This window comes from Carassius carassius, chromosome 27, assembly GCF_963082965.1.
Source record: "Carassius carassius chromosome 27, fCarCar2.1, whole genome shotgun sequence".
In the NCBI taxonomy this organism is placed as follows: domain Eukaryota; kingdom Metazoa; phylum Chordata; class Actinopteri; order Cypriniformes; family Cyprinidae; genus Carassius; species Carassius carassius.
The window spans coordinates 9582879-9607734 of NC_081781.1; the positions used below are offsets into that span (position 1 = coordinate 9582879).

Here is a 24856-nt window from a genome sequence, read left to right on the forward strand (position 1 = left end):
AACGATGAAAAATTGAATCACGAGCTGGGCAGAATTGGTCCGAGTCATTGAATTAATTATTGTCTATGCCAACTAGCTGAGAACCGATACGTGAGCTATATGGAGTCAACCGAGTTATTTGAGCCGATGTTACAAATAAAACGCACTGGAAATGTGTTTATATTAGGTTTGTCAGCACGCGTAAGTTGGTTTACCACATTTTGTCACAATGTGAAAAAGAGATTATTGTTAAACTGAATGCAAAATTAGGCCTACCTTTAGGTTTTAAATTGGTTGAAGCTTAACTTCAACAAACGGAACTGGAACACATGAAATTACGATATACAATGTTATTAATAAACAGGTGCGGCGTAACGGGGCTGTTTGGTCTTTACTGAGACCTTGACGGTCCGCGTGATGATGAAAAGAACATCTGGAACAGCTTTTGAACCGACTCTTTAACTGCTCAAATGAACCGATTTTGCAAAATGAGTCTAATGAGAGAGCGAATTTGCTGGAAGACCGACTGTCTACTACCACCATGTGGCGTAGAGATGAAAAACGAGCCGGCTACAAAGAAGGCTTGTGTATGACCCAGTCCGGCACCCGTAGACTTACCGTAAATCTAGACGTGTACTTGCAGCATTGTTATGTAGTTTCATCAGAATCGTGAAAAGCGAGTGTTTACAACTCGACTCAGAACTCAGCGATAGTGTTCCTCATCCGACTGACCTTTAATCCTTACTAATGTGTTCGTGGCATAATGTCGTCAGATTTAATGTTAGATTTCGTAAATCCATCGATACTGAATAAGGAAGCGGGGGATATGTCCATCGATCAGGATGGAGAGTGGGGTAAGATAACGTTACTCTTTCTAGAAATATCCATCACTGCGCCTGTCGCTCGCGATAAACGCCAACCTCTGTATTTACTTATAGTAAAGTGTCTGTACGTAAAGAGTGTATTTATGAAGCGACTTATATGTATATACCGGTAGTCATTTCTCATTTGCTGTAACTTAGATGACTGACCGGCGAACCTGTCTACCACACATCCGTCTTGTTTTTATGGCTTCGGTTTTAAAATGTACGTTAGTTAAATCCAAAATATAAACATGGTAAAATATGAATTGTGACTACAGCATCGTTTAATTAACTTTTTGTCATTACACATTTATTTTGGATTACTTTGTGCTCATCTCCATATAATATTAATATTCATATTAATTCGTATAGTTCATTGTATTGTTGTCAATACACAGGTTACTAGTAAATAATAGTATGTCATTTAGGGTTTGGTTAACATATATAAAAGAAACTGGAATTGAAACCACATTACTTGTTACATAACACCTCAGGGTGAATGCTTGCAGGTAGTATGACCTGGTTACAAACCCACAACTCAAAAGAAGATTATGAAATTGATACATTTTTGATTTCTTGTCTTGCTCTCATGCTTTCAGCACTTGGTTTGTTGGCTTTACTTCTTTGTTTTGCATCCATCTGCCTTTGGACATATTTAAATTCACAGCAATGTCTTTTACTTGTGTAGATATCAGTTTGTTTGATGAGCTGGAAGATCTTGGGGATGCTGATGAGCTTCTGGACGCTCTGGTGGAAAGTGTAGGCTATGTGAGTCAAACCCCTGCAAAGATGATCTGTCAAACTATGTTACATGTTTAGCAAATATGTTTTTTTTTCGAATTGCATTTTGAAAACCAGATTGCATCTTTTAAAGACTAACAAGTTTTTTTTATTTTCTTTTTTGGGTTTGGCTGTAGCTATAACCAGAGATTTGTAGAAAAATGTAAGCAATTTAAGCATTTTGGATCTGTTCTGTATTAGGACATACCTGTCCCTGACCTGAACTTTGACATTGAGCCCCCAGCGTGGAACTCCGATGGCTGGAAAAACGGTAGCCCTCGATCAGGTACTAATTTTACGTTTTCAGTGGATTTGGCAATCTTTTCAAATGTTCTTAAATGTCTATAGCAGCAATATATTCAAAGTAACTAAATATTTCTAAGAATTGCTTTAGGGATGGGACGGTATGAAAATTTAATATCACGATTATAGTGACTAAAATTATCACGATTATCAATATTATCACGGTTTTGTTGAAACGAGATGAAAGTGTTCAAAAATAGTTGATGCTCACACTGAAAACATTTCAGCAAGTTTTATATTTAATAATCAACAAACAACTAATAAAACAAGCAACTCTATGCACTTAATTTAAAGAAAGATTAAATTCTGTGGCATTTCCTTCCTTACAATGAAAAGTGTAGAAGCATAGAAAAGTCACTGACTTTCGCCATTCCTTCTCGAAAAAAAACAAAAAAAACATTGTGCGCTGCGCTTGCGTCAGACTGTTGCTGGCTGGACATGATTTAATAGTGAGTTATTAAAACCGCGATAATCAAACACGGTTTTAATGATAATTCATTTTTAAACGATATTACTAACCTTCAGCACATTTTATCACGGTTATCAATAAAACCGGTTATCGTCCCATCCCTAAATTGCTTCAAGTATTAGCAAAGTGAAATGTACGAAAGCATTTCTATACTTTCAATCTATCTGCTCTCACAGATGATGATATAACCGTGGACTCGATGTCACCAAACCACACACTCAGTTCAGTGTCCTCACCAGCGTCAGTGGAGCCCCACTCACCGTGCTCCACACATGTGAGTCAAACTCTATCCTAAAACAAATACACAGTCCTTTCGCATTTCTACCCACTCAAAATTTGCATCTTATTTGTCAGGGAGTGATTTGAAAAATGTCCAGTGTTTTTGGACTCCACAAACACAGAGAAACTAACCTGCACTCTTTACATGTATCAATATGCAAAGATATATGTAATAGTTAATGAGACACAAAATTCTAACATAAGATCCATCAAATATAATTTCGTACAATTTGAAATAAAATCGGTTTTATTTAATTTTTTTGTTATGTGCACACAAATTCTTTTATTTTTTTTATTGACTGGATCAGTCAGAGGCGCAGATGGAGTGTGTTTGAGCTTCACTGATCCTGCCAGCTGCTGTAGTTCAGAGATCAAGAGGGCAGACACGCACATACACCCATGTGAATTAGGTGTCTAATTAAGACTACAGTGTGTTAATGAATGTCTTAATCGGCTCTCAGCACATCATCAAACTAATTAATCAGTCTCACATTAAGAAGTGTCTAGTCTTATTTTGTAATATGTGTATTCAAAAATGATTAGTGTCCCTTTCAAGGTTTCAAAGAGCTATAATGTCACTTTGACTAATGTCAAGTGACAGTGACTAATATTGTTTTAGTGAAATCCTAAACACTAAAATCTTAGTGTCACCTCACAGTCTTGATGAAGTTAATTTATTATTTAACATTACATATATTTGTTATAGTTTGCATAATACACACTGAATGTTAACACGTGGTGTTCTGTTGTATGATGCAACATCCTGCAAAGGGACGTGTAAACGTAAAGGAAGCACGTTATGGCTTTCTGAAAATAGATGGATGGGCGAATGAAACTAAATGCAGGGAACTAGATGCATTTTATAAGTTTAACTATTTGTAACATGTTTAGAGAAACATGACACACATGAGCGGTTATAACTAGCAAGGCAATGATTGGATACACATTAAAACACAAGTTAGTAGTGGGTGGTATCACAGGTGTTCTGTAGGTATTTATGCATTTATTGATCAGTTGTTTGATATGTGCAAAGTCTGCAAACAGTTAATTAATGATACGTAGACATCTTGACCATCTGGATTCACACCCCAGTATTCCCATGCTTGAGTGCACTTTCAGTTCTCTTTTTCTTTTTTTTTTTTTCTGTGTAAGGGCACTGACGGCTTTTCATGATATTCCTACCTTCTGCTGCTATACTCGCTAAATTCTTCTTATAGTCTACATTCTTTTTTTTAAGGATGAGGCACTGTCTCCAGTCTCGTGGCATTCTCAGCCCTCTCCGCTGTCTGTCTGCTCTGACTCAAGTGGCTTTGCTGAGGCACCTGCTGAGACGAAGACTTCCAAGAGGACCAGTCAGTCAAAAGGTATGTGAAGTACATTAATGTCCTTATTTGAATCATTCATCTTCAATTTGTAGTAAGATGATACATTTGTTCACACAGCAAAGCCTCTCCAGCCAGCGAAGAGGCCCATTCAGTTTAGCCCCAAGGTTTCCATTCAGCCTAAACCACTTATTACCGCGGTACCCATCTCACATGCTGCGGCCCCCCTTCAGACTAAGACCATCATCATCCAGCCTCTTCGGACTACAGTTCTGCCTGTAGTAAAACCTCCACCGGTCACCATTCAACAAGCACCCCCTACAGGTAATGAAGAAAGCCAACCTGCCACACTTCAGTCTGGTAAAGTCTGATATGTAATAGGAAGTCTTGGTATGATCACTTTTATTATTTTTGTTTGATCATGTTATTATTTTTGTTGATCACGTTTTTGTTGCATGTTGAAATGAGTAGTGTATTTTAGGTTGTGTTGCAGCTCTCGCTGCATGCTTACAAAAAACCAGCAGATGGCACTAGGCATCAATTTTTGTTTGTGCTATTGGTGGTCTCATTTTAAAGTCTATATTCATGCAGACAGGGAATTGTTCTTGAACTGCTCGTGCATCGTTTTGTGTCAGTACAGTGTACCTTGTCACTTGCCCTAGAAAAAAGCAGAATGGAAGTAGATGTGAATGACCTGTCTGGTATGCAGATCAACACGGAATACACTAAAAATAAATGTGTTAATGTAAATGTACAAATAGATTAATTAACAGTCACCAAATTAATTCACATATTATATAAAATATAAACATTAACCTCACAAACCTGGAAAACACAAGCGGAGCAGAAGGCAAGAGCAGCCTGAATTGAATCCTGTACCCATCTTATTTGAAACCCTAGAGACTTGGTTTTACAGTGTATCGAAACAACAAGCCTTTTGCGAAAAGAGAGACCTGCCACAAGCTGCACATATGTATTGAATCCATCTGTGGCGAACGATTGTGGAAGTGCACTTTGAACTGATTGCGTTCTGCTGCAATAATTATTTTCTGGCTATCCGCAGAGTTTTGGATCGAGGTTAATTGTAGTTTGTTGAGAGCCTGATGGTTAAGTCAGTGGGTGGCTGAGAGAATGGAAGTCATTCGGAATGACCCCTTCTGGGGAGCCACCACAAATTCCTTTCATTTAACTCAACACCAACAGCAACCCGTCACGCCTGACAAATTCTGTTTGTCTGTGTTACCTGGAGGTGACGTGTTTGGCTCTGGGTGAAGGATGGTGCTTAGCCCAACTGTTTCCTTTTTTGATTAAAAGGAGACTAATGAAGAAAAATAGCAATGAGTTGCACTCAGCACATTTCTTGCTTCATTTGAATGGTAAAGTGTATAAACAGTGTATGTTTCTCTTGCAGGTCAGCGAATGCTGCTGTCTCAGCCTACGCGGGTTGTCCAGCTTCAGACGCCTCAGGCAGTGCCCACACATATAGTCACAGTGCCAACACTGGCTCAGAACCGATCCGTCTCTGTTGTTGCACCGGTAACAGCATCTCCTGTGGTTGCCATGACACTGCCGAATTCCACCCCTGAGGATGATGTAAGTTTCTACATGACTGCAAAACACTGGGTATTAAAGTGGTTAAGTGAGCTTTTGATGTGTCTTGTGACTCCTTAATCATCACTTGCATGTGGTTCCAGTCAGCTGTCATTCATCAAGTTTAACAAGCTCAGTTTTGATATTTTTAGCAGCAGCATCTCTTAAAAGTTGTGTAAGATTGCTAAGACAATTAGTTTATAGCAACTCCCCAACTAGTGGCAAATTAAAAAAAATTTGCCACTATATAAATATATATATTTATATATATATAAATATAAATATAAATATAAATATAAATATAAATATATATATATATATATATATATATATATAATTTTTTTTTTTCTTTTCTTCTTCTCCCAGGTCCAGATCTGCATCACAAAATAGCCGTTATTAGAATTAAGTTTTTCAGAAAGCCAGATATTTGACAGTGAAAGTAAAAGATTTGGTGGTATACCATGTAAAAATAGTTCTGCTAATTTTTTTAATCTAGATTAATCTCACTGTAATCTTGGAATTAATCTAGATTATGGCATCTATGTGTGTTACCCAAATAAAATAATGACTAAAAGTAACATTAAGTCTTTGAGAACGGGTTTTGTGATTAAAATATTTTTTTCTTTAGACGTTTAATGTGCAGTTTCAGTATGGACTAAACCCAGTAATAATACTGCATCCATCTCAGTAAAACTTAGTATAGCATCGGTCTCTAATTCTAGTGTATTTGCTCAAAGCTTTACAGCTGCTGCGGTGTTATTTCCTCTCCCAAAAATGTAAATTGATTGACATTCCCAAAAAGTGTGACTGTGCAGTATACTTTCCACATTGCTTTGTTTGTTTGGGTGTCTCGACATGGCAACACTGGCTCGACCAATAGCATGAGTTTGGGGTGGGGCTTTCCTGTTTTCCATGCATTAGAATGGGGTGATTTGGAAACCTGTTTGATAATGGTTATAGTTTAATAGTGCTAGTTGTGACTTTAAATAAATATGGAGAACAGTAAAGATAGAGGGTGAACCTGAATGACCATGGATCTGGTCTTACTTTGATAGTAGTTACTCATCAACTGGTTTCTTAATCAGAAGCATGTGTTCTTCCATATGTGCTGTCCTGACATCAACAAAAAGCCCTTCAGAGAGGAGAAGGCTTGTCTTATTGTACAAATAGGAGAGAGACATGCATTAGGACCTCTAGATGAGAAGAGCACATATTGCTACAGTAAGGTTAAGTTGAATAAAGAGGCAAAAAAGGGGAACCCCTTTTACATATTGTATCAAATTGAGTGTTTCATTTTAAATGCATGCACAACCATATTGATGCATTTAAATACTTTTATGATGCTTACATTTAAAAAGTAACTAGAATCAGAAGTTATCTTATACTATATAAAGATGTTTATTGTATTTTGTCACTTTGTTTACAACCCGAATTCCGGAAAAGTTGGGACTTTTTTAAATTTTAATAAAATGAAAACTAAAAGACTTTCAAATCACATGAGCCAATATTTTATTCACAATAGAACATAGATAACATAGCAAATGTTTAAACTGAGAAAGTTTACAATTTTATGCACAAAATGAGCTCATTTCAATTTTGATTTTTGCTACAGGTCTCAAAATAGTTGGGACGGGGCATGTTTACCATGGTGTAGCATCTCCTTTTCTTTTCAAAACAGTTTGAAGACGTCTGGGCATTGAGGCTATGAGTTGCTGGAGTTTTGCTGTTGGAATTTGGTCCCATTCTTGCCTTATATAGATTTCCAGCTGCTGAAGAGTTCGTGGTCGTCTTTGACGTATTTTTCGTTTAATGATGCGCCAAATGTTCTCTATAGGTGAAAGATCTGGACTGCAGGCAGGCCAGGTTAGCACCCGGACTCTTCTACGACGAAGCCATGCTGTTGTTATAGCTGCAGTATGTGGTTTTGCATTGTCCTGCTGAAATAAACAAGGCCTTCCCTGAAATAGACGTTGTTTGGAGGGAAGCATATGTTGCTCTAAAACCTTTATATACCTTTCAGCATTCACAGAGCCTTCCAAAACATGCAAGCTGCCCATACCGTATGCACTTATGCACCCCCATGCCATCAGAGATGCTGGCTTTTGAACTGAACATTGATAACATGCTGGAAGGTCTCCCTCCTCTTTAGCCCGGAGGACACGGCGTCCGTGATTTCCAACAAGAAGGTCAAATTTGGACTCGTCTGACCATAAAACACTATTCCACTTTGAAATAGTCCATTTTAAATGAGCCTTGGCCCACAGGACACGACGGCGCTTCTGGACCATGTTCACATATGGCTTCCTTTTTGCATGATAGAGCTTTAGTTGGCATCTGCTGATGGCACGGCGGATTGTGTTTACCGACAGTGGTTTCTGAAAGTATTCCTGGGCCCATTTAGTAATGTCATTGACACAATCATGCCGATGAGTGATGCAGTGTCGTCTGAGAGCCCGAAGAACACGGGCATCCAATAAAGGTCTCCGGCCTTGTCCCTTACGCACAGAGATTTCTCCAGTTTCTCTGAATCTTTTGATGATGTTATGCACTGTAGATGATGAGATTTGCAAAGCCTTTGCAATTTGACGTTGAGGAACATTGTTTTTAAAGTTTTCCACAATTTTTTTTATGCAGTCTTTCACAGATTGGAGAGCCTCTGCCCATCTTTACTTCTGAGAGACTCTGCTTCTCTAAGACAAAGCTTTTATAGCTAATCATGTTACAGACCTGATATCAATTAACTTAATTAATCACTAGATGTTCTCCCAGCTGAATCTTTTTAAAACTGCTTGCTTTTTTAGCCATTTGTTGCCCCCGTGCCAACTTTTTTGAGACCTGTAGCAGGCATCAAATTTTAAATGAGCTAATTAAGTGGATAAAAGTGTAAAATTTCTCAGTTTAAACATTTGCTACGTTATCTATGTTCTATTGTGAATAAAATATTGGCTCATGTGATTTGAAATTCCTTTAGTTTTCATTTTATTAAAATTTAAAAAACGTCCCAACTTTTCCGGAATTCGGGTTGTATAAAAAATGATTTGAAATCAAACAATAATTGGGGAACCCCCTGCAGTACTGCTGTGGTCTCCCCAGGGGTCGTGAAGCTCTTGTTGAAAACCCCTTTTCTTTGGCAGTAATAATAGAAATAGTAGATTTCTGAAGAATCAAATGACAAATTCTGCTTTGCCATCACGGGAATAAATTACATTTTGAAATGTATGAAAATGGAAAGCAGTTATTTTATATTGTAATAATCTTCCATAATATTCTTGTTTTTACTGTTAGCATCAGTCCCTGTGTCCTTAGTTACAGACCAACAGTGAGCTCATTATTTTCCATTAAAGTATTTGTTCCGACACACTGTAGATTCAACTGACCTCAGATTAATTAAATAGAGTTCAGGATTAGTCCCAAATTCCTGTGCATTTAGTGCTGTCTTTTCCCACTTTGGGGGATAATACAGCTTGCATTGCCAGCTCTTTTCAAATTCTCTGAATTAAAAAAAACAACAAAAAACAGAACACTTGTGTGTACATAAGTTTCTTTCATATGTATATTGGGTGGCATTGATTGGGTGTGAACAGAGAGGGAACGGACCTCCATAGAAGTACTGATAAACACAGGCCATGCAGTAAACATCGCTGGGTAATGTCAGGAATTACTGCTAAACATCACACTTTTTAGCAGCAGCTGTGTGAGAAAACGCCTTTCAAATGTTTTAATCTGTCAACCGCCTAGTTGTTTGACTGAGATTTTTACAGTTTTACTCATTGTTTATGGTTTGATGAAAATGTGCCTTAAATTTAGTCATGTGATCTTATTTGACACATGGCATATACTAAATTTGAGTAAAAAAAATGTAATGCTTAATTTAGTGACTGTCTACAATGACACAAATGATCAAGAATGTAGTCATGTATGAACATTGACGTAATCATTTTTAAACAGCATGTGAAAACTGAGCTGTGAAATTGAGCATGTGAAAGTATTCGCTATTGTTAAGACATTACTTAATTGTGAAGTCTTCTTGCTTAGCGTGTTAGCTTCTAGCACATTAGTTTTCATGTGTTTGGGATATTAAAATGTGTATATAGTGTTATGTTATTTGCATATTCACACCATCAGGATTTAGACATTTTTTTATGTTGTGTTCTTCTAGTGTTGTTTTTTTCCCACATGATTGATTTTTTCAACAGTATGTTTTAATTTAATTATCATAATAACCATAGAAAAAAATATTTAAAATGCATATATTTCATAAAGTTCAAATGTTTTAACATATTTACTGACATATCACTCGAAAATTACTAAGATAAAAATTAGAATTAGACTATATTTGGAGTAGTACTTGTGCACAATGCACATTTCTTAATATTAAGCGTAAAAAGTGGTTTAATGTCGATATTGATGAGGATTGTATGATCTTTGAATAATATCGGTCTTTAAATATAAGATGAACATACCTGAAGCATACTTGAAATCATTCCTTAGCACACTCAAATTTATTTTAGTATATCTTTAGTTGGACTTCAGCACAATTAAAGTGAATTTATTAGTTAGTTGTTCCAATTTAGCAGACTTTTAAGTATACCAGTTTATTATGTTTATTCTACTAAATGTAGAATTGCAGGGTATTTTACATATGTGGGCAGTACCTTGTCTGCATGGTACACCCTAATAATGCATTTATGCATTCATTAGTGTGATAATATCATTATAGTCCAGTATTTACTTTGCAATAATTATGTTGCACTTGGAAGCAGCTTGAAGGCATATGGCAGGAAAAAAAAAATTATATATCACATTGCAGCTGCCTGCTCCACATCACTAGGATATACATCCATAACTAATTTTATTGCATGCTCAGAAGCATTATTCAGCACATTCCATTAAAAACGCAATGTGGTGTAGCACAGTTGTTATGAATGAGCATTTACTTTTCTGGTGTTGCTCAACTGAATGGACGAAGTATATATAAAGTTCATATGTTTAAAACTCCCATGGTGTAGTGTCCCGTGAGTTCTGTTTCCGACAGTGTTAAAATATTACACATTGAGTGAGAATCCATATTTTATCATTATTTAGTGGATTAGTATCAGCTGTGCAGCAGCCCCATGCATGTGCATTTCATTCCCATCTGCACATTTATGTGGTAGTTCATGGCCTGTGTGATTTTTATACACCGTGTTCAATGAATTCAGTTCACACAAGCTGTCATTTAGACTCGGTCGTGAATGTCTGGGGAGAAAGAGAAGCAAAACAACTTCACACATTTATAGCAACAGTTATTGTCTCCATATAGACCATTTTTTTGCATGTTGCGATTCTGCAGGTATCAATTTTATTCTAGTCTATAATTAGAAATCAACTTATGTAATTTTAGAAATATCACATCCAAAATATGTTTCAAATGTAGACTTACATGTTTGGAGGTGTGAATAGACTAAAGAATATCTAATGTGTTTAGTATGTAAGCAACGACTAAATTAGATTGATCTGAAGTTAAGGGGAATATGATGAAAGACTTGCCTCTGTAGCCTCAACGTCTGTCGGCTTTCAGAAAAAAGAAAAAAAAACTTTTCAGCAGAGCGCAGCCACATTTTCACTCTCTCTCCGGCTTCTGTTCTTGTCCTTTATTCTGAGCTCCATATTCTTGGTTGGGGTATTGTACTCCTACGTGGCAAACACACACGCTTACGCATGAACTCTCACACTCACGCAGGCCACTCTATGTAGGGAGAAAGTAAAAAATGAAGTGATGCCTTTATGCATTTCATACATCTTATGTAGTCAGGCTCAAGGATGGGGATATTTTTCCTGCTTATAGTATCTTATATACGTACACATTTTTAATGTATGTCTGTATGTTATGTATGAATTTGATATGTATAAAAATATATGTATCATATCTAACTTTGTTAAATCATTATAATACACACACACACACACATAAATGTGTATGTTTCTGTATAGATGTTTACATATGTGTATGTATATTGTTTTATGTAATATATGTATATATTATGCTTATTTCTTTGAGTTTGTTTTAACACACTGATATAATTAATAGTTAAAATAATAACGCCAACCCACCCATGTCGCAGACTGTGACGTAAGGATTGTCGTTGAACTGTTTTGTAGAAATATTTGTTCAGTTGATTGTATCCTTTGGATAAAAGCCAACAGTTTTCATGGGAGAAACTGTTATCTTCAAAAAACACAATTACTTGCTGCCAATACTTGAAGTTTTAAGATTAAAAATAGGTCGGAGTCTGTTTATTTCCTTTCTTTTCTTTTTTTTTTTTCTGTGGTAATGTCATGGTCGCGCAGTGGAAAAATTTGAAGGCCCATTGAAACTGTCACAGCGCATATAGCTGTTGAGTGTGTGTGTGTATTTGTGGAGGGATAGCACAGCTGTGGCTTAACCAGGGCTGCTTGTGGTTTGGCCTCAGAGGAGATTTGGGGTTTGAGGGGGTTTAGGAGGAATTGCAGTGAAACAGTAAAACTGGCAGGTGGGGCAGGTGTCTTTGAGTGTGTGTGTTTATGTATGGCTGCTTGTGAGTTATTGCGGTGTGGTATGTTTGAAACAGCTGAATGCTGATGACTGTGTAGCAGATTGGATGTAATGCTTTGTAATAGCAGTTTAAGATTAATGATCTTTGCCAAGACGGTCTGTGCAGCATCGAGCAGATTTTAGTTCCCTCCCCCAGAAGATTGTAGGCTAAGACACTTTACACTTTTACTTTACACACTATTAGTAAAAAAAATATTGCCTCAACTGATTTATTGACTGGTATTTGTTGACTGCTTCGCAAGACTCAGCTAATTTGATAAAATGCAGTAAAAGAGTAATATTGTGAAAAATTATTACAATTACAAATAACTTTTCTATTTCAATATATTCAAAAATGTGTTTTATTAATGTGATGGCAAAGCTGAACTTTCAGCAGCAATTATTACAGTCTTCAGGGTCACGTGATCCTTCAGAAATCATTCTAATACGCTGATTGGGTGTGCTGGCTAATGTTTTTTATGAAAACCATGGTGCGTTTTTCAGGATGAATAGACATTCTATTTTTTGCTGAATAGAAAGTTTAAAAGAACAGCATTTATTTGAAATGGTAATCTTTTGTAACATTATACATGTCTTTGATGTCAGTTTCAATCAAATTAATGCACTATTGATGACTGAAAGTATAAATTTCATTTTGAAAAATGCATTGGCCATGTGTCTTCAGAAAATGTATGTTATTTTATTGTAAATGTAGTAAATTATGTTATTAACATTTAACCACTCTTTTCTCTAGATTTTAGACAATCGCAATCCGCCTTGATTAAACTAGCAGTTATGTAGTAATAGAGAACGACTATGATCTGAGCAACTCTGTAATTCTGGGTTACCACAGCGTCAGTTCATTACCCACATCGTCAGACTATTAACCCAATAAAAATCATGTATAACCTACCCTTACCGCTAATACATAGTTACATACCAACCAAGACATAAAAAGGATGGACTACTTTTATGGTCCTTTAATGGTACTTTTTGGTAACTGTGAACTATCATTGTATGGAAAGGATATGTGAGAAGATTCTGTAAAAATTCTGTATTTGTGTTCCATAGAAAAATAACAAGGTACTGGTTTGGAACAACATGAGGGTGAGTTAAAAATGACACAATTTTCATTCCTGGGGAAATTGTTCCTTTAATTATAGTTTTGGTTGTGAATGCCCTCTAGAAACTAGGATATTGCTGCAGAATGCAGATTTAGAGACTATTTGATCTATTTTGTATTTCTGAAGGCGATGCCAAACAAAGTAGATTTCATACTCCATTTCAACAGTAATTTAAGTAAAATACTGCTATATCTGCTATGTGTATTTGGGTAATAGCCATGAGCTAACAAAATGCATATATTCACCAAGAGTGTGTCAGAGACTTAAATTGGTTGATTAAATGATGGTTTTACATGTTTTGAGCCTACTTGGCTGTGCTATTAAGGTCCCTTAAGTTGTACGCATTACTCATATTTGTAATTTATCAAGTGACTGCCATTAGTCTGAGTGTTGGGTGATTGACATTTGGTTTGAATATACTGAGGTTTTGCTTAAAGGACATTCCCTCAGTCATATGGGACTGAAATGTCATGAACATTGGGTAACACTTTAGAATAGGGAACATTTATTCATTATTAATAACGACTCTTCCCTCAATAACTTCCTAATTTGCTGCTTATTAATAGTTAGTAAGGTAGTTGTTAAGTATAGGTATTGGTAGGTTTAGGGATGTAGAATAAATTAATGTAGAATAAGGCATTAATATGTGCTCAATTAGCACTAATAAATGGCTAATATTCTAGTAATATGCAACACTAATAAGCAACTAGTTGAGAGACCCTAATATAAAGTGTTACCGAACATTGTTTCTACACAAATCTTCAGTAATGCTGAATTTTGGTGATCTGTGCCAACATCCACCAATACCTCCCCTCCCACCCGATTCGATCGCCATGGTGATGGCACCCCACGCTATTGTAACCAAACATGTTATTCATTCCCAGGCCCTGGCCATGGCCCGTTTCCCGGTTTTAGGAGCATTTTCTCATGAGATGGGAGCACAAACAGACACATGGCGTTCCAAGCGGTTTAATCACCAGGACTATTAGGCCACAGTTTTAAAATGGTCTGGCTGTGAGAACGGTCAACCCCACTAGTGGTCTCGGTTTTTCTTTAGTCTATAGCAGTAAAGTTCTTTTGTGCATCTTCGTCTTTCTCCTTTGTTTAGGGTGGGGTCTGTTCTCAGACATGTCTGCTGCAAGCATCTGACCCCTGAGATTTGTTAGGTCTGGGTGGAGGTTTAACTATATGCAGACCTTGCTTATGTAAGCTTAATTAACTGTGTTTAATTGGGTAAGAGTTTTAATCCTGTTCCAGAACATTGTTAAAAGTGGAGCACACATAAATTCATAACTTGTTAAAAGTTTTTTTTTTCTTTTTTTGGTAAGAAAACAGGCTCATTGTCATATCTGTGCCTAGAAAATGTAGTTGTTTTTTAACTTTTGACTAACACCAGTGTAGGAGCGATATACAATTATAACTGCTATATACTTGAATTAAGAAAGTTCAAATCTCTCAACCCAAAGCTTATTTAGGTAACACTTCCTGTGACCACTAAAATACATACAGTACTGTTCAAAAGTTTGGGGTTAGTAAAAAGTATCCTATGCTTAACAATAACACCGTAACAGTGATATTGGAAAATATTGAAGAATACAGAACAGAACAGAATTTAATTGAAAAACAAATCTTGTAAAACTTTAGATTAGGGAAAACATTTGCTATTAACCAAGAGTTTTCCCTCAAACTCCTAATGTGCTGCTTATTAACAGTGAATAAAGGTAAAAAACTATTTTTACAGTAGTGTATCGTGAAGACAGGTTTATAGTGGAATCATGAATTTTATCATTCTTTACTTATCTTTTTATTTCTTTATTTTTGCTAATACTTTTTCTTTAAATTTTAACACTTATAATTCCAGCCTATAATGAGCAACAGAAACATTCTTATGGCTTTGAATGGAAAATAGGACATAAGGTCTGTCTCTCTTTTCACATTCCTCTATACTGGACAGTATGCCAGATGGTCCTGTCTGCTATTATCTTTAGGTGGAGTGTGTGTGTGGATAGGGGCCACGGGCTCATGTGGATGTCCAGCCATGCTCCATTTGTCTTGACAAAAGGTAGAGCTATAGTGAAAAAATCGGACTAGCCTCAAACCTTTAGTATGACTCAACCATGTTGCCAAACAGTCATCAGGAAACTGTTTTCCTGCAAGATTGTCTGTGTCTGGTAAAAATTTCCATGAAATGAAGATCTCATTTGTGTGGTGGAAGTGAAGTTCAACAGCAAACTTCCTTGCCTGTGTGTCACAGCTCATGAGCAAAACTAGTGTAATTACTAGTTTTGACCTATTTTTCTTTTATCTTCTAGTCAAGTGCGTCTCGGAGACAGCAGCGCATGATAAAGAACAGAGAGTCTGCTTCTCTCTCCCGGAAGAAGAAAAAGGAGTATTTGTTGACGCTGGAGGCCCGTTTGAAGGCGGCGCTGTCAGAGAACGAGAAGCTGAAGAATGAAAATGGCACATTGAAAAGACAAGTTGAAGGCCTGATGAGTGAGGTTGGTGTCCATCTACCTTGATCTCTTTGCAGGCTTTAATTTTAGGAAAGATCTTGGATTATTAGCCGACCCACTTTAAGTCAACATGAAATTCAATTTGACTATCTAAATGCATGTTATTGACCATATTGTGAACAGTTTTCCATTCATATTACATTTTCTAATATTTCTATAATTTCTAATAATGTATTTACCGTATTTTCCGGACTATAAGTCACACTTTTTTTCATAGTTTGGCTGGTCCTGCGACTTATAGTCAGGTGCGACTTATTTATCAAAATTAATTTGACATGAACCAAGAGAAATTAACTAAGAGAAAACATTACCGTCTACAGCCGCCAGAGGGCGCTCTATGCTGCTCAGTGCTCCTGTAGCCTACACTGAGCAGCATAGAGCGCCCTCTCGCGGCTGTAGATGGTAATGTTTTCTCTTGGTTCTTGGTTCTAAATAAATACGACTTATAGTCCAGTGCGACTTATGTTTTTTTTCCTCATCATGACGTATTTTTGGACTGATGCGACTTATACTCAGGTGCGACTTATAGTCCAAAAAATACGGTATCTAATTTCAAATCAAAATGTTGTACTTCTGGTATAATGACATGTTAACTTTCACTATTATTCATTTTCTCTTAAGAACTCTGTGTTGAAAGCAACTGCGCCAAAACGGAGAGCTGTGTGTCTTATGGCAGTCATGGTCTTCCTGGTCTTTAATTTGGGTCCAATGAGGTAAATAATTTATTCATTCTATTTCTGTATTTTAGTTTGCACATTAGATTGGTATATGAATGTTCATATTAAATTATTTGTATAGAAAAGTACTTTGTAGCACAAGGAAAACTTGGTGGTCCCATTGGAAGATTCCTTTTCTAAAGCCTGACTACAACCCATATGCATAATGTGTTATATAAAGCTTTATTTAAAATCCTGACTTGTGTCCTTTTGTTTGTCCCACCCAGTCTGCTTGAAGGAGACAGAGGGTCTACATTTCCTGCTGCCCCTGCGTTCAGTGGTAGACACCTGCTGGGCTTTTCCCCAGAGTCGGAGAGAAACTTGGAGACAGACAGTTCTCAGACTGATCCCTTTAACCCTGTGAACAGGTAACGCTATTTTCTACATTTGCACAAACACCTAGTCATGCTTAATGGTCTGTGTTTGGCTGGAAACACCCAATACCCTTACCTTTAAAATATTGTAGAGTCCATTAATGTTTTGGAAAACATGTCAGCACAGGTACTGAGTGACTTGTTCTGCCCCACACACAAGTTTACATACTATGACTGGATAGCTAGCTAAGTTTATTTTATCTACCAAGGGCAATGTTTTGAAAGGCAATACTGGTTTCTCATGTCCAAATAATTGCTTCAACAACATAAAACTCATAAGAGTTCAGAAAACCCACATGAAAAGACGGATATTTGAAGACATGATTACTTTTAAAACCTGTATCTGTGTTTACTCAAAGACATTCATCAAGCATCTAGTCATATTTAAGTTACGTCACTCCCAGGGGTCATGTTCAAACATCCCGGGGCCTAGGCAAGACAAAAACACCAGCGTTGCCATGATTGTGAGATTTTTTGCGGGGCTAAAATGAGTGGTGTTCCTCAAGGTTCAATTTTAGGTCCATTTTTATTTCCTTGCCTTGTTCTTTGCTCTCTGGTGTTTCCATTACTTCTGGGTTTTTTCCACTAACATCCATTCCTATCCTAACTAAGGTTTTCTTTTCCATCTTAACCGTGCAATTGGTTCTTTGAAATGCATCCTAGGTAGTTGGATTGTTGAAAATGGTTAGTTTTTTAGCTATCTGAGGAGCAAAGCAGGAAATGGAAGTATTTAATTCGGCATTGGAGAATGAATTAAAGCATATAGATTGAGATCCAGATGTTGGTTTTCCAATGGGAGTTCATAAACCCCTGCAAGAGTTTTAAAATCTGTGAAATCTCTTGCTCCCGTGTCCCAGTCTGAGGTTGGATCTGTGCTGGGACTGTGATTCTGATAGCCTAGGATTTATTTGTCCTATGTGAAGTATTTTTATTGTTGAGCATTGAATATATTAAGAACGGTTTTAATTTATTGCCTTCTTAAGCCCACAAAGTACCCAGACTTCCCTTCTTCTGTGGGATGAGCTACTCTATGTCAGCAAAGGTTGTGAGACATAGATTCAGCTTCCCAGAGCTTCAGTGTCACTCATCCCTAGACAGAAGTGCTTGATATCATTTCAGAGGCCACATGTTTCCTATTGCATTGAACTGTGAATGACTGCATCATGGATATTAAGTATTTTGTTGTCCATGATTTCTTGGCTTTATTTTTTATCCTCTACAGGATCACTGTACTTGCGCTAAGCATGAGCACAAGGTGTTGGTATTGTTGATTTGAAAGATCTTGTCTTTTCCCTTAGACAAGATAAGAAGGAACGTTCTTGGCTTGCACACTTGCACATTGTATTCCTAAGCCAACGGTGTACCAAGAGATGATTAAATCAAGAGCCTTATAAAATTCCTTGTTGTCATGGAATTAAAACCTCTTTATAATGATTCTTAACCCCCATTTTCCATTCTTTCCTTTGCTACTAACACTTTACTGTCTTTAATGTTGTTTCTATTCTCTCTCTTTCTCATAGGTTAGAGGATGTGGTATCGGAGCAGAAGGCACTGATGGTGGGGAAGGATCCTCTGTATTTCAGAACTCCTCCACCCTGCCAGCCACCTGTCAACCGGACCAAGTGCATGAAGTCAGTACTGAGCCTGTTTTACATCAGTTGATTATTCAAATGTTATTAATAGTGTTAGTACTATCTGGCAGTTTTGCTACAAGCCAGTTCTTATCAGATTTAGATTACAGAACATCTGGTCCACATTGCCCCAGATTTGCCCGATCTGATCTGAACCAAACCGAAAAAGGAATTTTTTATTACAATAGCCCTAAACAACAGCTCTGTTATATAAACATCTAGTTCTGTTGTGATGACCATAAAAGATAATTGTAGCAGTCTTTGAATCATCCAACATCCATTAGATCTGCTTTTTATAGGGTGCTTTCACACCTGCCTCATTTAGTTTGGTTGAATCGTACCAGAGTTTGTTTCCCCGTTTGGTGCGGTTCGTTTGGGCAGGTGTGAAAGCAGCAATCGCACTCGGGTGCGCGCCAAAAGCGGACCAACCAAGCGTACCGAGACCTGCTTGAAGACGTGTTCTCGGTACGCTTTCAAACGAGCTCTGGAGCGGTTCGTTTGTGGTGAGAACGTGATCCGACCTCGAACAGACCCAACTGCATAAAGCACTGATCATTTTTGGACTAAACCAGCTGCCGTAGTCAGCTGCGCTGTGCATTATGGGATGAGGACGTGTTTGTTGACAGTTTGCACTTTAGCATGGCAGCTCGTGGACAAACTTGGAGTAGTGAGGAGGTGCGGAGCCTCATAGAAATTTGGTCTGATGACCTTAGCATGTCAGAGTTAAGAAGAATTAATACACGCCTCCACTTGAAGTTACGAGCGATGCCCGCTCTCCGTTTGCAGTGCATTAGAGCGTTGTTTTCAAGCGGCATCCACGCTTCATTATAGAAATGTATTGTTTGCATATTGTGGTGTATACAAACAATGTACTAGATTATGGCCAGGGACAAAACCAGCCCGCGCAGTCATCTCTCTATATTTGTGTTGTCTCCGTGTTGTTTGCTGGCGTTCCCTTTTATTTTGGAATATTCCCACACGTAAATTCTGACCAATCAAAAAGCAGTTTAGGAAATACGTCATGGCCAATGAGTGATGTGGATGTTGTCATGTGACTGCATTTTGGTTCGTTTCAACTGGTTCAGACCAAATGAACCGAACTAGAGATGTGAAAGCACCCATAAAACGGTTCAACTTGAAACCTGAAACCAGTATCCTGTACAAATGATTTGAACTATTTTTTTGTTAAAAAATATACATTTGTTTTACTTTGTGTTTAAATGTAGTAACCATAGAACAGGTAAAGAACTGTAAACAACAGCTTCTTTGAGCTTATAGCTTTAATAGGCACCAAACAGTACTTTTTTGTTCTTCTTTGTTCTCTCGGTCCATTAATATGTAGTTTGGTTGCATTTTCAAATCCAATGTCCAGCCATTCATTAAAAATTCATAGTCAACGAGAATATATCTGTGGTCTTAACTTTTTTTTTTTTATACTAAACTACATCGTTTTGGATGACATAATTCTTCTTATTACCACATGACATTTTATGAAATCTGAAAAGATGTTTCTTCTCCTCATAACTATAGGATAGCGCATGAGCTGAGGGGCTGGGTACATCGTCACGAGGTTGAACAGACCAAAACTCGGCGCATGAGCAACAGTCAACACAGAGGCAGAACCATCCTGGTATGACCTAAAAACATCTAGATTCTCCTCATTTAAAGCTGAATTGTTGATCATTCTTTTATTTTAATTAAATTTTTGTTTCCTTTTTTGTTATTGTGTATAATCCGTCCAAATTTTTTTTTATTGAAAACCACATCAGATTTGTTTGAACAAGAGACACCAAAGGGTCTTGACATTGTGCAGTGACTGAAGAGCCTTGTTTCTTTCACTTTCAACTTCAGCATGACATCTGTTTTGGTGTGGCTCAAGTGCAGACACTGGGGTGCATACCTCCAACCCAGATACAGGCAGCTGAGAACCACCAGGATATAACGCTGTTTATTTTCTTTAAATAGATTTTCAAAATGTTTACATTGGGGTGAGACCCCTCTCTTCGCACCCTCTCCTTTCACACTGCTCATCGCTTTCCCTCCTTTTTAACCCACTCTTAGTATAATCCAGTAGTCTTGGGAAAGTAAACAACCCCCTGCCCCAGTCTGCTGAGTCAATCTGTCTTTTCTCTCTTAGACTTTTTTTTTTTTTTTACAGCCATTTCCAAACTGAGTCTAATTCTCTTCAAAACCACTATCAGTAGCTCTATTTGATTTGAATGTTTGTATAAGCTTTAAAAACTCTATATAGAAGTCAGCAGTCAACGGTTTCCACAATTCATGCAATAAATTAATGTTAATATTACACTACCTTTTAAAAATCAGAGGTCAGTAAATTAAAAAAAAATGGTATTTACTGTCCCTTTTGTTCAAAGTAATGTGGTCATGCTAAATATATGTATTTATTTTGTGTTCCTGTAGCTCAATTGGTAGATCACTGCGCTATCAAGCGCAAGGTTGGGGGTTCGATTCCCCGGGAACACATATATGTGTAAAAATTGATAGCCTGAATGCACTGTAAGTCGCTTTGGATAAAAGCATCTGCTAAATGCATAAATTGAATTGAATTTTATTTTATTTTGACCCCAGACTTTTGACTGGTAATGTATACCATTAAAAAGTATCTCAGTCTGACTATTTAATACACAGAGGAACACCGGAATCATAATGGTGGGAAAATATGAATGGGTTCAGTTTATTTGCTGTGAGCCTTGTGCACAGAAGACAGAAAGTGCTGAATGCCTGCCATGACAACAGCACAATGTAGTCATCTACTTCTGTTTGTCCAGTTGTCAAGGTTCAGTCCAAGTGATGATGATTTCATTCACATGAAATGAGTCAAAGGAGACAAGGTGCTGCAAAAGATGTCACAAAATCACAAAGAATTATTGAAATGTGTACACAAATGCTTTTTATTTCCTAGCCATATAACATATTGACTGCTGAAATTTTCTAAGTTATACCAACAGCCACAAATCTATGAGACAATATAAGAGCAGAGTTTAGCCGCATGAGTGAGGTTGGAGTAGCTTGGTGGTTTAAGATCTCTGGGCTGGAAACCGAGGTTCAAACCCATAAAGGGGTGATTGCTAATCTATCTCCATTGTGCACTTAAGCAAGATGCTCAACCGCACTGTTACTCCAGAAAGCCTTATCCTGTAAATTATCATGACTGCTTTCTGTGGTATAACATTGCATGAACGTTTAAGAGATTTCACCAGCTTGGGTTGCAGATTCTCCTCTCAAAATGTTATTAATAGTGTTACTAAACTAGTTCCAGAAACCATTCTTTTAACCCCATTCTGGCTCAATGTGAAGCTGTATGATTTATGCAAGCAGAATTTATCAGGATGTAGTTGTTTGTGTTAGTTCCTTATCATTTCTTTTTATCAGATAACTAATAGTTAAAGCAGTTGGATAGACAGCTTGTTATGACTTAGAAAAACATAATTTGCAGCAAGTTGATTGTTTGAAAGGCTGCTCTGTGTTTGAAGTGTCTGCCTTATGTTGGGAAACTGCCTTGACAGACACAAGCATACACACACTCATCCACTAATAGCCATTTGCCACCGATAGGTTCCCATCGCCCAATCTGGAATCCTTCCATCCATTTCCACCACATTAAAGACCTTCTGGTCTGGAAAAATCTCCGGCCCAGAAGACCTTGTGGTCTTAAACAGGAATTTCTACCTCCAGAGAAATAATGTCCACACTATAAACAACAAAAACAACTCAAAGAAAAACAAAACTAGATTGCTTCCACTATTATACTCTGATACCGCCACATTGTTTGCTTTCCGTCACCAAGATTGAGCCACTATGTAAATACTGTCGTCATGCAGGGTGCTGAGATGTTGGATGATTGAAGATGGATGAGTGTGTTGACAGATGGCTGTTTCCCAGATTCTGTACACTGTCCACACAGAGCACAGAACTAAACAAATTCTGAGCGAGATGCTGTTTTTCAGCATAACACACACTGACAGGAGCTCAAGTGCAGAGACAAAAGCAAATATGAGCTCATGCACATTTCCACGTGTCTTACTGTGCGTGCTCTATCTAATAGGTAAAAGGAAGTGACATTTTTTTCTTTTTTTGTTGAACAGAAAGCAGCTGATAAACGGTATGAGGTACCACAGATCATGACACAGATCCAGTACACGGATTCCTCTGAAAAGTAAGTTATTTGAGGAATTTCTTTGGGTCTTGAGTCTGTAGTGTTGTATTAGTGCTGTATAGCTTTTTTTCATTGGGTTGTTGCTCATGTGTGAGAATTTTGGTCCTTTATTTATAATGTAATTATGTTATTATATTTTAAACTATGCCACACACAATTAATTTATTTTTGTACATCAGTATCAGTACATGCTATTTCCCCAATTTTTTTGTGTTAAATTCATAATCTTAAAGTGTGACGTGACATACAGCCAAGTATGGTGACCCATACACAGAATTCGTGCTCTGCATTTAACCCATCCAAAAGGCACACACACAGCAGTGAACACACACCCAGAGCAGTGGGCAGCCATTTATGCTCCAGAGCCCGGGGAGCAGTTGGGTGTTCGGTGCCTTGCTCAAGGGCACCTCTGTCATGGTATTGTCAGCCCGAGACTCGAACCCACAACCCTAGGGTTAAGAGTCAAACTCTCTAACCACTAGGCCATTAATTCTCCACCTTTGCAATGCATCTAACAGTGTAATGTTCAGGTTTGTGTTAACCAATAGCCAAATTGCTATTGAAGCATGGTTGCAGGCTAATGGTGTACATCATGCAGCCTTTAATAAAAATATTTTGCCAGTAGTTAACACAATTACAAGATTTTCTAGAGGATGAAATTGATAGCAGTCAGATAGCCACCCTGCAAGTGGATGCTGGTGTGTCTTAAGAGGACAGACCTCCACAAAAGGCTGCAAACTGCATTCAAGTCACTTGGAAATGCCACATTACAGTACGATGAATTATGAATGCCATTTTTTTGTTGACTTAAAATCTATCCAGGGTTATTGCACCACAAAAATAATGTTTTTACACCTCACACATCCTCCTGCATTTTTATTTTAATTGTCTTTTGTTTTATCTCTTAATTTCATTTTTTTGGGTGTGACACTTGCTGTCCCTCAGGGTAAATCATATTTCTGGCTGCTGTAGTTCAGCTGACCTCAGCAGTGCATTGGGCCAGAAATCAACATGGCTGTCATTCCATGGCTTCACACTGACAACAGGGAAAAGGCCACATTCACACAGGAAAGAAAGAGTTTAATCAAGAGATTACTGCGAACTGTAATTCAACTTTTCACTTGCTCTGGGTTATGTGGTATTTTAGTATATCAATATTATATAGGTATGCAAAGTAAATTTGATACCGCTTTTTGAAATTAATAAAAGCGACATGTCTAATATTCCTTATTCAGTACAGATTTTTACCTAACATTAGTACAAACACAGGCAGTTATTATCAGTGGCAAAATGTAAATCAGAGTTTGAAGTGTTTGTGTCCTGTTTCAGGACTCCCAGCAGCGAGCTGCAGGTGTATTACGCCCCTCACCGCACCTACAATGACTTCTTTGATGAACTCCACAGAAGAGGGGACACATTCTACGTGATCTCTTTCCGCCGGGTAAGTTGACCTTCCCATCTGTCTGCCTATCTGTCTGTTCATCTGTCTATCTGCTTTCTGTCGGGCTGTGGCCACACAAGGATGTGTTTCATTGGTTTTAGAGCCCACACACCATTATAAAGGGACACTTGAGACTCTTCCATCTTAATGGCATGTCAGAGAATCTTCTAGCTTGTGTCAGATCTTGGGAGGTCTTTATAAACCTTCAGTTTGTAAACGATCGTTCTTGTTTGAAATAAAGCACACTGTGCTTCTTGTAATGCCACCTCACTAGTATTTAGCTTGTCCCTGTGATAATCAAATGAATATATGCAAGCTAATAAGCTGATCTGTGGAGATTTTTTTTCACCTGTCAACCCTCTACGGATACACTTTGGCAGTTGAATTGCTATTGGCTAGTAAATATTTTAGTTTACTCGCCAGACGCAGTTTTTTGAAATATCTGAAAGTACACTATTAACATCAGTCAGTCAAGCTCTATAATCAAGTATTATTTAAGAATATAACTTTAGTTATTAGAATTAAACTTGAATGATAACCATGTTTGAATGCATATTAGTCATTTTAACTGAACATTTTAATTGGACTATTGGTGGTTCATTTTGGTGATTTCAGTGTTTCTGTAAAAAAAATACTGACAGGATGATGATACGATTTCTACTAATAAGAACTATTAAACACCCTAAGGATTAATGAGCTGCTGGATTCATGAATATAAATCAGGTTTTGTGTGTTCGCTCGA

The 24856-nt window shown here is 37.4% G+C and overlaps 1 protein-coding gene across 2 annotated transcripts in view; it reads left to right on the plus strand.

Moving 5' to 3' along the window:
* LOC132106657 (cyclic AMP-dependent transcription factor ATF-6 alpha-like) overlaps nt 1-24856 on the plus strand; it is a 37879-nt gene that overhangs the window by 3875 nt on the left and 9148 nt on the right. Inside the window, exons 1-14 of one of the 2 annotated variants that reach the window (XM_059512560.1) lie at nt 569-833; nt 1531-1610; nt 1824-1908; nt 2571-2668; nt 3911-4037; nt 4116-4319; nt 5407-5588; nt 15575-15760; nt 16397-16488; nt 16719-16859; nt 18386-18496; nt 20027-20126; nt 22603-22673; nt 24003-24114. In XM_059512560.1, the coding sequence (XP_059368543.1) occupies nt 743-833; nt 1531-1610; nt 1824-1908; nt 2571-2668; nt 3911-4037; nt 4116-4319; nt 5407-5588; nt 15575-15760; nt 16397-16488; nt 16719-16859; nt 18386-18496; nt 20027-20126; nt 22603-22673; nt 24003-24114 (1680 nt within the window). In that variant the 5' untranslated portion in view covers nt 569-742. Of the gene's footprint in view, nt 1-568; nt 834-1530; nt 1611-1823; nt 1909-2570; nt 2669-3910; nt 4038-4115; nt 4320-5406; nt 5589-15574; nt 15761-16396; nt 16489-16718; nt 16860-18385; nt 18497-20026; nt 20127-22602; nt 22674-24002; nt 24115-24856 lie in introns of those variants that run through there. The other variant, XM_059512561.1, reaches the window with a different exon arrangement.